The sequence below is a fragment of the Ranitomeya imitator genome, chromosome 4, assembly GCF_032444005.1.
Source record: "Ranitomeya imitator isolate aRanImi1 chromosome 4, aRanImi1.pri, whole genome shotgun sequence".
NCBI lineage: Eukaryota > Metazoa > Chordata > Amphibia > Anura > Dendrobatidae > Ranitomeya > Ranitomeya imitator.
This window is the reverse complement of record NC_091285.1, coordinates 428,954,841-428,967,398: the sequence shown is the minus strand read 5'-3', so window position 1 is coordinate 428,967,398 and position 12,558 is coordinate 428,954,841. Positions and strand designations below refer to the sequence as shown.

Below are 12,558 nucleotides of genomic sequence, written 5' to 3'. Positions count from 1 at the left end.
TTGCAAGGTATACATTCTCAGCAAGGCATTTTTCAATCATATGGTGTGTACTTTATTTTAGATGCATCAATATGTGGTTTTTGCTTAGTTATCCGCTTTGCACTTTTGATACGCACCATCCATTAACTAGTCTAACTCAAGACAGCACACAGACTAGATCCATATGCTGTGCCCCCCACCCAATGACTTCGATAACAGATAAGGATCGAAAGTAGGACTTTTTTTTGTTATGTTTATACTTCGTAACATAGTAACATAGTTAGTAAGGCCGAAAAAAGACATTTGTCCATCCAGTTCAGCCTATATTCCATCATCATAAATCCCCAGATCTACGTCCTTCTACAGAACCTAATTGTATGACACAATATTGTTCTGCTCCAGGAAGACATCCAGGCCTCTCTTGAACCCCTCGACTGAGTTCGCCATCATCACCACCTCAGGCAAGCAATTCCAGATTCTCACTGCCCTAACAGTAAAGAATCCTCTTCTATGTTGGTGGAAAAACCTTCTCTCCTCCAGACGCAAAGAATGCCCCCTTGTGCCCGTCACCTTCCTTGGTATAAACCGATCCTCAGCGAGATATTTGTATTGTCCCCTTATATACTTATACATGGTTATTAGATCGCCCCTCAGTCGTCTTTTTTCTAGACTAAATAATCCTAATTTCGCTAATCTATCTGGGTATTGTAGTTCTCCCATCCCCTTTATTAATTTTGTTGCCCTCCTTTGTACTCTCTCTAGTTCCATTATATCCTTCCTGAGCACCGGTGCCCAAAACTGGACACAGTACTCCATGTGCGGTCTAACTAGGGATTTGTACAGAGGCAGTATAATGCTCTCATCATGTGTATCCAGACCTCTTTTAATGCACCCCATGATCCTGTTTGCCTTGGCAGCTGCTGCCTGGCACTGGCTGCTCCAGGTAAGTTTATCATACTTGGACAACTATTGGTAAAAAAAAAACCAAAACAACAAAACGACATGTGAAAAGGCGCACTCATTATAATGGATCAGTAAGCTATTGGTAAAAAAACAAAAACGGATAGAATAAGTGGCAAACAATCTGTCAAGTGGAAGAACAGTTACTGATGGTATGAAACTGAATGATTTTATGGGGAGCAGGAGAATTCACTCCAGAGGTCCGACAGGTCCTCTAACATTATAAGTAACATATAAAGTATGACATTGTACAAGTCATCAGTTTTTGGTCTACGGTGTAACACACCCATGTCATAATGACTTTTGGAGCACGCCCATGTTAAAAAGCTGAAATTGATGGATATTCATAGTTATGATGCAAGCAGGCAAACTTTGTGCGGAGACTAGTCATAAGTAAGATTAGCCACAGAAGCTCGGATGACGATGACTACATCCTGCAGCCATTTATACAGGGCTAGCAGTACATGCTCGTGGCTGCGGCGCGGTGGGGGATTCCATCACACTCCCTGCTGAGATTTCTTTCATGTACAGATTTATCCACACATCTGACCTACTTAATGGAACACTAAACCTCGCACAGGTGATCACCAGGCCCGCAGTGTCTTCAGGATTACCGGCATGTCCGTAAAACAGCGAGAGAAATCCTGCAGAGAACACGAGTTAATCTACTGCTGATCTGTTCCATTTTCGGCTGGGGGCTGGACGAGGGGGAAGGGATTTATTGGGGGACACAGGAAACGTTGTAGTGGTAAACAGAGCAGACTGGGGGGTTTAGTTGCACATTTCACCCTTAACATATCACAGAATCTCATGCGAAACGCTGATTTACTGCATGACAGGGACGTGCCAATGCCGAACTAAAGATTGAGAGTTTTTCTCTCCCGGTAGAAACCTTATTTTTAGTGAAGACAGCGATATGAAGCCTTGTGTTTTTTATATTCGGATGTGCAAAGCAGAGAAACATGACTGCTTTCTTCACATGTATAATAAATCTTTAATCCTTAACTTTGTTTAGCCCCAATAGGTGACTTGCACTTTTTGTGCCATTTTACCTATAATGTACTCGCCCTCTTAGGCCCCTTTCACACATCAGTCTTTGGCCGTCAGTCTCAATATGGCGAATTTTGAAGAAAAAAAAAAAAACTGATCCGGCGAATGTTTTCTCTCATAGACTTGTATTAGCGACGGGTTGCGATGGATGGCCTTCTGTTTCATCAACCGTTCACCGGATCAGTCAAAAATTGTTTATCCTGTGGCCAGAGAAAATAGAAATAGTAACGTTTTGTGTCTGTCGAAAAAACTGACAGTGACGGAATCCCGGGACGGATTTCAAGTATTTTTTTTTTTTTTTTTTAACTGAGCATGCTCTGGTTTTTTTAGGATCCAATTAGCTGGATCAGCTAGTCTGATCCGGTGTAAAAAATGATCCATTGCATCAGTTCACAATCTGTGACAGATCCGTTTTTTTTCAACAGTTGACAAATTGCAAAAAACTGATGTGTGAAAGTAGACCTCCATAATAACAGACAAGAGCTCCCAGAATAAGACAAATTTATATTTAGGAGCGCCATATATTCCAGACAACGTGAGGCCACACTGGACCTCCGCTTCTTCGTCTGGCCATTTGTAGCCTTTTGGGTTCTTCATTGTAGGCCATGCTAGATTATAGAGCATATGAACAAGGCCTGATTTAGTCGTGGATGTAACCCTAAAGAGACTACAATACTTTCCCCATCTCTGCACTCTTTTTACAACAGCTAATCCTCAGCAAAACACCTGTTGCTGGTTCTGTATCTCCTACGTAAGGGGTCATTTGCTTTTCACAATAGGGCAATTTTATCAAGATAAATGTACCAGAGTCCTAGCATAATTTGCACACACAAAAAAAAAAAAGAATTTCAGTGGCAAGTTTTTTCAAGGAAATTAAAAAAAAAAAAACAAAAAAAACTTCCTTTTTTAGGGACCTATATGCCGTAAAATCCCCCAAAGTGAGACCATTTTAAAAACAGCACCCCTCAATGTATTCAAAAACTGCTGTCAGGTGGTTTATTAACCATTCAGGTGCTTTTCAGGAATACTAAGCAGCATGACAGGAAGGAAAAATGTTATTTTTACCACCTAAATGTTGCTATCTTCTGAACAGGTCAGGCTGCAATTTGTCATGGCAAACATAAGGACCACACAATCATGATTTATGGATAAATAGGGAGCACCCTCACACACTCTTAGGCATCTAGATCAGGGGTGTCAAACTGCATTCCTCGAGGGCTGCAAACAGGTCATGTTTTCCAGATTTCCTTGTATTGCACAGGTGATAATTTAATCACCTGCACAGAGAATTATTCCAGCATCTTGTGCAATGCTAAGGAAATCTTGAAGACATGCACAGTTTGCGGCCCTCGAGGAATGCAGTTTGACACCCCTGATCTAGATTCTGTAGTAACTATTTACAGCAGCATCTAAAAGGGTTAAATGACCGTGGTTTGTGCCAACACCAATTGTGGCCGCAGAGTGTCAGCTGCTGCATTTTCACTCATCGGGGGTGGGGGGATACTGTTCTCTTATGTCTCAGGTCAGTTTTAAGTCGTAGTGGCTATGGTCACTAAGGGGTTAAATATCAGAACGGAACACAACTTATGTAAAGCTGTGCACCATGTCCCAACATATTTAGCTGGATTAGAAAATGCTACATGTAGTGTTTTCTGATCAGGCTCTAAAAACTAACAAGGTGCCAGATGAATGGGATTGGTGCTGTAAAAAAAGTGACGGATCAGTTTTGCCATCAGTTTTCCTCTGGCTAGAAGGGAAAAAAAAACAGATGGCTGGGATAAGTGGAAACAAACCCTAACTTTATAAGTCTCAAACTTTCCTTCCTTTTGCATCTACTCCAGGGTTGGGATGCAGAAAATAGCTAATGAAACCCACAGTGACATTGTCATGTAACATCACAACTTTTAGATAGGGAAAAAAAAAACAAAAAAAACAAACCAAGCTGCCCCTCCCTTGGGCTAAAAGTAGAAAACATCATCCACAATCAGATAAGGCAGAGAAAAGGACTTTTGACAAGCCCTAGTTACAAACAATGGATGTTATAAAAAAAAAAAAAAAAAACACTCACACGCCACACACACACACACACCTCTCCATCAGCCTCTATGCTTGCCATTTGGCCCTCTTTCTGCCATCAGTTATCTCCAGAACCTCTGCCATGTCAGGCCCCGTAGGTCACTGAGTGTCATAAGGTAGTGACATGGACGTTGTGACCCTATGACTCGCAGTGACCACCAAGGCCTGGCCTATAGAGAAGAGGCCAGCAAATGTGGCATGCCTGCAAACGGAAAGAGGACCGTATGCTGGTCGGCTGGAGCAGTCAGTATTACAATTTTTTTTTTATATATATACGTATCCGGGATAAGAACAAAGCTACAGAAGGTAACAAGCTCAAAACCTGAGGCGGCCTATATTTAAAGGTAACCGAAGAGCACATTAAAAAACAGACTACCGTATATACTAGAGTATAAGCCGAGACCCCTAATTTTGCAACAAAAAAAACTGGGAAAACTTATTGACCCAAGTATAAGCCTAGGGTGGGAAATGCAGCAGCTACTGGAAAATTTTCAAAAAATAAAAATAGATACCAATAAAAGTAAAATTAATTGAGACATCAGTAGGTTAAGTGTTTTTGAATATCCATATTGAATCAGGAGCCCCATATAATGCTCCATACAGTTCACGATGGGCCCATAAGATGTTCCATATTAAAATACGCCCCATAAGATGCTCCACATTAAAATATGCCCCATATAATGCTGCATAAAAGATTAATAATGTCCCCATAAGATGCTCCACAGAATTTGTAATTGTTATCATCCACCTCTCGTGTCTCCCCTTTTTCCTCAGTTTGTAAGCTTGTGAGCAGGGCCTTCATTCCTCCTGGTATCCGTTTTGAACTGTGATTATTGTTCTGCTGTAATGTCTATTGTATGTACAAATCTCATCTATAAATGTAAAGCGCTGCAGAATATGTTGGCGCTATATAAATAATAATATTGTGCCCCATATAACGCTGCACAAAGGTTGATGGCCCCAAAAGATGCTCCATAGAATATAATGCCCCATATAACGCTGAACAAAAGTTGATGGCCCCATAACATGCTCCATAGAATATTATGCCGCATTATGCTGCTGCGATTTAAAAAAAAAAAAAAAAAATCATACTTCTCGTCGCTGGGGGAGAGGTGCCGATGTCCTGAGGAGGCGGGGACACCGACGCGCTATAGGGGCCAGGTTCGGGAGTCACCGCTGGCTCAGGACACCGGCACTTGCGATATTCACCTATCCCCGTTCCATCGCCGCTGTGTCTTCCGGGTCTCTGCATAGACTGTCCAGGCACAGGGCGTGCACTAAACACATCATTGCGCCCTCTGAACTGAACGTCACAGCCAGCGGATGAGGAAGACAGAGCCCGGCGGTGGAACGGGGACAGGTGAATATTGCATGGCTCACCGTCCCCCGTCATACTCACCCCCTCCTGATGCATTCCCCGCTTCTCCGATGGATCTCCAGCACGCGCCGACAGCTCCTTCCCATGTTCAGCGGTCACATGGTACCGCTCATTATAGTAATGAATATGCGCTCCACCCCTATGGGAGTGGAGTCGTGTCCATATTCATTACTTTAATGAGCGGTACCACGTGACCTCAACACAGGAAAAGCTGCGGGCACCGGAGACCATCGGAGAAGCAGAGACCGCTCTAGGAGCAGGTGAGTATGATGTGACAGTCGCCATTCCTGCAGCTCCCCCGCCGACCCCCTGGGACAATTACTCGAGTATAAGCCGAGAGGGGCACTTTTAGCCTAAAAAAAAAAAAAAAAAAAAAATAATGGGCTGAAAATCTCAGCTTATACTCGAGTATATACAGTATTTTAATCAGTGCCCAAGAATTACAAATTGAGTAGACCAGATTTGGGGTTGGGAGGACATGTTTCGGCCCAGTAGACTCACCAGTGTGTTGCTCTTCTTAATATCCTCCAAGCGTTCCAAAACAGAAGTCAGATTTGGGTCATCTGATTCCACAAACCATATTGGTGCAGAAGAGGGGTAAGATTCCTACAGGAAGAGGAAATGTATTTAAATATGGATTTTTATTAGAAACCACATTTAGAAAGTTATCACATGCAAACTAGAGTTAGAAAGTCTAATCTAGCAACATGCAATGTCCCAAAAAGTCATCAAGAAAGAGGCATCTTCAGCCCAATGTTTGACCTGCAGAAAAGTGTCCTACCTTCCTTCCAGTAGGGTATATATTTTATTTGGATGAAAAGCTAGCCAAACTTTAACTTTATGAATTTTTTACTACTTTTAGGCTTTTGTTTCTCATTGTTGAGAGACCGGAAATCAAATAAATGCTATATAACATGGTGATCAAAATACTGAGATTGAGTTAAAAGGAAGCACACCATTATTTTAAACTAACATACTAGGTGTCAGTAATTTTATTTTCCTTCTATCTACATATGTAATGGTGCATGTATTAAAATACGTCTGACTCATGTGACCGCTCTTCGGCTCGTAAGTTTACGAGAGCCAAATCAAGGCCCTGTAGGATCACACAGAGAAAGGGGCTTCCAGTCCTCATAAACCCTAGTGTGAGCCAATCACTGGCTTGTGGTCATGTGACCCAGAAGTGAACCACGGCAGCGTGGGAAACCAGGAAAGACTGGAATGGGAAGTAGTTACTACACTTGTACTGCTTCACAGTCATAATTAGGAGAGACTAGGATGGGGGAGGGTAACATCTGCTGAGAGAACCGTCACCTGATAAGTGGTCACACACCCCTATATACACACACAATCAAATAAGATGACTGTCTAGACTGACTTATGGCTCAGAGGGTTTACTCCAACTGCCTTCACTATAAACACCACCCTAAATTAAAGAGCTTCTGCAGCAGTATCCAGTCCTTTCCTTACACACAAACCACCACCTAGGGCCAAAGATTGCCACTGACGTCTGAAGCAAGCGGCCAATCAGACGAGGTTTACAGAAAGTACTGTCTAGGGGGAGCCACCCAAAGTCTGCCCTGTGCAGACTGCAGCCAATGTATGCCACTGTACAGGCATAAGCTGGCACCTATTGAATGCATTGTAGATTGTATACAGTACACTGTGCAGGTTCTATGCAGAAAAAGATTTGTGTGCTGCACCCAATGATTAGTCAGGACTTTTCTATCAATGGTTGGGTCGGCAGCCATCTTAGATGGCGCTTCCATAAACAAGAGCGCTCGCTGAATTGTCATTTGTGCTCTATGAAAGTCATAGCCAGACATACCTGGCAGAGACTTCTCAGGGAGACCGTATGATCAATGGGCCAAAATCTGACATACTGGACTGTCCAAAGAAATGGGCCAGGGGCGCACACAATTAGAACGTCAGCCGAACTAGTTGATATCGATGGGTTCGGCCAACATTAGTTTAATGTGTATAGGAGGCCTAAACCTGCATTGGAAATACAAAACGCATGTACCCAATTGGTGGCTGTGAGCAACTGTTAAAGATATTCACCTTATTATTTCATGTGAAAACCCGAATATAGCTTGATTTACTGAAACCACCCAGTCAGATTCAAGTAGTTCCCCATTTGCTGTCTGGGGCATCCAATTATCGGACATCTGCAAATAGGAAAAACGAGCATACCAGAAAACTGGACGGCCAACGTTAACCTTTTTGATATCTTAGTATTGTAATAATAGCCAAGTTCCTAGTCTGCCCCTAACACAAAGGGTGTTGTACAGCTGATACCATACTGGTGATGGTCTATACTGAGGAACATTAGATAAGAGGCAATGCTGTACACTATCCTAGCGATTGTGATGTATATCATAAGTTTCCAATTTCTTCACATATTCTCCATTATATATTATTTGAATGATCAAATAAAAGTGATAAAAAAAATCTAACAAGTAAAGAAAGTTTGAAAAATGTTTTAAAAATGTAAACCCACGCCAAAATATAAAAAGTTTATATTGTCCCATTTTATCATTTGTTAAATAAAAAAAGTGAAAATAATTGCATCACTGCATCTAGATAAGCATAAGGTATTAAGAGGTTATTTATCCAACAGAACTGCTATTTTTTGCCCGTTGTATGCCAAAAAAAAAAAAAAAAAAAAAAAAAAAAAAAAAGACACCCCGACCTTTTTAGCTTTCAATCTTTAAGGCTATGGCCAAAAAAAGATAAGTTGACAACCAAAAATTAATATGTCAATTTTATTGCACTCTATGAAGCAGAACTGCTGGCTTCCCCTCCATTTCAGTATATGATATGGTAAAGCAAGCAGACATGCAAAGCCTCATACGGCTAAAATAGAAAAATAAAGTTATGACCCTTGTAATATAGGTATGAAAAAATTAGGAGCAAAAACGAAAGCTTGATGCAGCGAGCAGGTTCTAATGAAAGTAGCTGTAGAGGTAACAAAGCTTCTCTGCAGAGAGAACACAGATAAGGCCGACCCAAACATCAGAGAAGTTCTACAAAGCCAACAAGAAGGTCCCCGGACACATGATCAGCAGTGATCTCAGGCATTACTGGGCACCCACTCAAGTTTTATCAGTGTAAGATGAGGGCATGCTCGGCACTCAAGAGGTGCAAAAGTTTGAATAGAGGCAAAGCCATGGGTAGTCCACATAAGGCAGTCATTGTCAAAACTGCTACAGCCATGGCATTCTCATGTGCATGGCCACTTTAAAAGCCTTCTCCAACTGGTACAAAGCCGATAACGGGGGTGGGGTGGGGGGGACCTAGGATATTCACATACTGAAAACTCCCACTTCTGTCTCCAGGACTTCTCTTGTGCTGCTCTAGTTCTCTGTAAAGAACTACCACAATCAATCAGGTTATTTCCCAGTATAACCAATTCTCTAGAAGCATTTCTTTAGAGTAGACGGCTTATCCCCTCACCTATCTAACCATTCCCTGTGCTCTCTTCCAAGCACTCAGTTGCACCTTGTATCTATGCCTGGACAGGTACTGGTCAGTGACTGCTTCATGCAGATTTCAATGCCGCTAGATACCATACACAACAAGCACTTTATTTTTACCTTCCGTGTTTCCCCCTCACTCCTCTTGGCATCTGTGGAGTTATGAAAGGCAGGCAAAGCCACCGATCTGTGAGGAATCGGACAATAATCTAATGTGCATGGATCCAGATTAGTGTCGGACACTGATAATTTGGAATGTTGGACCTAACAGGCCAGGTCTCAAGCTGCAATCAGTAGAAATAGTTGCCCATTTGTGCATGTTCTAAAGTAATGGGGAATCACTGCCACAAGACAATCAGGCAAGATAAAGTAACCTGCCAGACCCCACTGGTCCCCCCACACATCAGGCAGGCAAGGTAAAGTAACCTGCCAGACCTCACTGGTCCCCCCCACACATCAGGCAGGCAAGGTAAAGTAACTTGCCAGACCCCACTGGTCCCCCCACACATCAGGCAGGCAAGGTAAAGTAACCTGCCAGACCTCACTGGTCCCCCCACACATCAGGCAGGGTAAAGAAACCTGCCAGACCCCACTGGTCCCCCCACACATCAGGCAGGCAAGGTAAAGTATCCTGCCAGACCTCACTGATCCCCCCACACATCAGGCAGGCAAGGTAAAGTATCCTGCCAGACCTCACTGATCCCCCCACACATCAGGCAGGCAAGGTAAAGTAACCTGCCAGACCTCACTGGTCCCCCCACACATCAGGCAGGGTAAAGAAACCTGCCAGACCTCACTGGTCTCCCCACACATCAGGCAGGGTAAAGAAACCTGCCAGACCTCACTGGTCCCCCCACACATCAGGCAGGCAAGGTAAAGAAACCTGCCAGACCCCACTGGTCCCCCCACACATCAGGCAGGCAAGGTAAAGTAACCTGCCAGACCTCACTGATCCCCCCCACACATCAGGCAGGCAAGGTAAAGTAACCTGCCAGACCTCACTGATACCCCCCACACATCAGGCAGGCAAGGTAAAGAAACCTGCCAGACCTCACTGGTCCCCCCACACATCAGGCAGGGTAAAGAAACCTGCCAGACCTCACTGGTCTCCCCACACATCAGGCAGGGTAAAGAAACCTGCCAGACCTCACTGGTCCCCCCACACATCAGGCAGGGTAAAGAAACCTGCCAGACCCCACTGGTCCCCCCACACATCAGGCAGGCAAGGTAAAGTATCCTGCCAGACCTCACTGGTCTCCCCACACATCAGGCAGGGTAAAGAAACCTGCCAGACCTCACTGGTCCCCCCACTCATCAGGCAGGGTAAAGAAACCTGCCAGACCCCACTGGTCCCCCCACTCATCAGGCAGGGTAAAGAAACCTGCCAGACCCCACTGGTCCCCCCACACATCAGGCAGGCAAGGTAAAGTATCCTGCCAGACCCCACTGGTCTCCCCACATATCAGGCAGGCAAGGTAAAGTATCCTGCCAGACCTCACTGATCCCCCCACACAGGCAGGCAAGGTAAAGTAACCTGCCAGACCTCACTGATCCCCCCCCACACACATCAGGCAGGCAAGGTAAAGTAACCTGCCAGACCTCAGTGGTCCCCCCACACATCAGGCAGGCAAGGTAAAGAAACCTGCCAGACCCCACTGGTCGCCACCACGCGTTTGGCAAGATAAAGTAACCTGCCAGACCTCACTGGTCCCCCCACATATCAGGCAGGCAAGGTAAAGAAACCTGCCAGACCCCACTGGTCCCCCCACACGTTAGACAAGATAAAGTAACCCGCCAGACCCCACTGGTCCCCCCACACGTTAGGCAAGATAAAGTAACCCGCCAGACCCCATTGGTCCCCCCCACACGTTAGGCAAGGTAAAGTAACCCGCCAGACCCCTCTGGTCGCCCCCACACATCAGGACCTGCTTTGGAAAGTTTTCGCAGTTCCCCGATTTGACTCTGCGGATAAATAGTGCAGAATGCAAAGTTACGGAAACAAGAGCGTGATCAGCGATGACGGATCCGCCAGAGCATCGAAGCTTCTCGGAGACGACCGTGGCACCATGGAGACTTCTCCATAACTGAGCAGACATTTGCGGCGCTGCCCTCGTAGGGTTTCTGGGTCAGGTCCGATTCTCAGATCACTTTACCATAAACACTGGAGCCTTGTGACTAGAAGGCAGCGAGGGGGGACGCCATCCCCCGTTATCCCAGGACGAGGAGCCCACAATCCCCCCAATATGGCCTAGTGCTGTACTCATAAGGGGCACAGGCAAGTGGGAAACTCCAGGCAACTCTGCTGACCACCTGATGCTAATGGGGGCGCTAGGGAGCCGCTGTGCCCACCTCCCGTCACCCAGTGCCCGCCTACACACCGTGATGTTGCAGTGGATGGTCAGGGCGCCCCCGGTGCTCTGGATGAACACACAGTGCAGCTCGTCCAGTCTCCAGCTGATGATCCGGAACCTTTCGTGCTCTTTACCGAAGATAGACTCAAGGAGTCGCAGCTCGGCCTTCAGCCCAGACACCGACATCTTGGCCTCATTTCCGCCCGGCGGAGGCCCGAGGAGACAGCGGGGTCATGCCCGGGGCCCGAGCTCTCCGCCCGGCCTGTACGAAAGATGGCGGCGGCCTGTCTTTGTATGCGGAGCGACGCTACCGAGGGCCACGGAGCGCGATGCTTCCGGCGCAGTGACGTCAGAGACGGAGCTCTACCGAAAGGAAGCACCCTTGCGCACTATTGATAAAGCTTTACTGTCTGTGCGCATGCGTGGTGAGGGCACAGGAACTGGGGAGTTTGGGAAGGGGCAGGCCTAGTGGCGGGGACTGTTGTCCAGTCAGGCGGCGCTGAGTGCTGCCCACTGTTCTGTCAGTGCTGCTCAGCCAGTGTGACGGCCCCAGTGCAGACACGTACATTATCTGAGCGGAATTCCTGCGGGTCTGCACACCGCCCTATAGGTGGCATGTTCTGCTCACACAGCTGGGCCATACTATATTCCTCAGGTGTTAGCCGGTGCAGGCGGTTATGTTGCTTCTACATAGATACTGGCAGTTTTTTGGTTCTGTGGCTACAAGTTTTGCAAAATGAACTGTCCATGTCGACATATTAATGATTATTTCAGGACTGACGCCTCAGAAATTGGTGGCAAAGATTAATCTCAGCATGTGCGCTTATTCCATGAGCCCCGAGCACACGGCATGGCCGTCAGTTGGCGGTCGCCGTGCTTTCACAACAGTCGAGGGCTTGGGCCTTGTTTTTTTGTGGCGCCATTATGGACAATGCTAAAGTTGGTTTCTTAGTCATAATTTTTATCTTTTACAGGTTTAATAATGAGCGAAAATGATCATATTTAAAAAATGCAATGCTGGTAGGTGCGCTGAGGCGAACACACATGACCACACCTGTAATAATAATAATTATATGGCACCAACATATTCCGCAGCGCTTTAAGTTTGCACACATTATCATCAATGTCCCCAAGTCCCAATGGGGCTCACACTCTAGATTCCCAATCAGCACCTAGAAAAAATGTACAAGCGGCACAGAAGTGGACATCAAGGTGGGCTCAGATGCATACCTCCCAACTTTTGAGGAAAGGAAAGAGGGACAAAGTTAGAGCCGCACATAGCGCGCCG

At 45.6% G+C, this 12,558-nt stretch overlaps 1 protein-coding gene across 1 annotated transcript in view; it reads right to left on the bottom strand.

Moving 5' to 3' along the window:
- The window catches only part of UBE2Q2 (ubiquitin conjugating enzyme E2 Q2), a 28,153-nt gene extending 16,471 nt beyond the window's left edge, over positions 1–11,682 (bottom strand). The window contains exons 1-2 of the mRNA XM_069765524.1: positions 11,298–11,682; positions 5,945–6,049 (exon numbers count right to left, since the gene is read on the bottom strand). Coding sequence (XP_069621625.1) covers positions 5,945–6,049; positions 11,298–11,456 — 264 coding nt within the window. The 5' untranslated portion in view covers positions 11,457–11,682. The remainder of the gene's footprint in view (positions 1–5,944; positions 6,050–11,297) is intronic.
- Between the last annotated feature and the right edge of the window lie 876 nt (positions 11,683–12,558).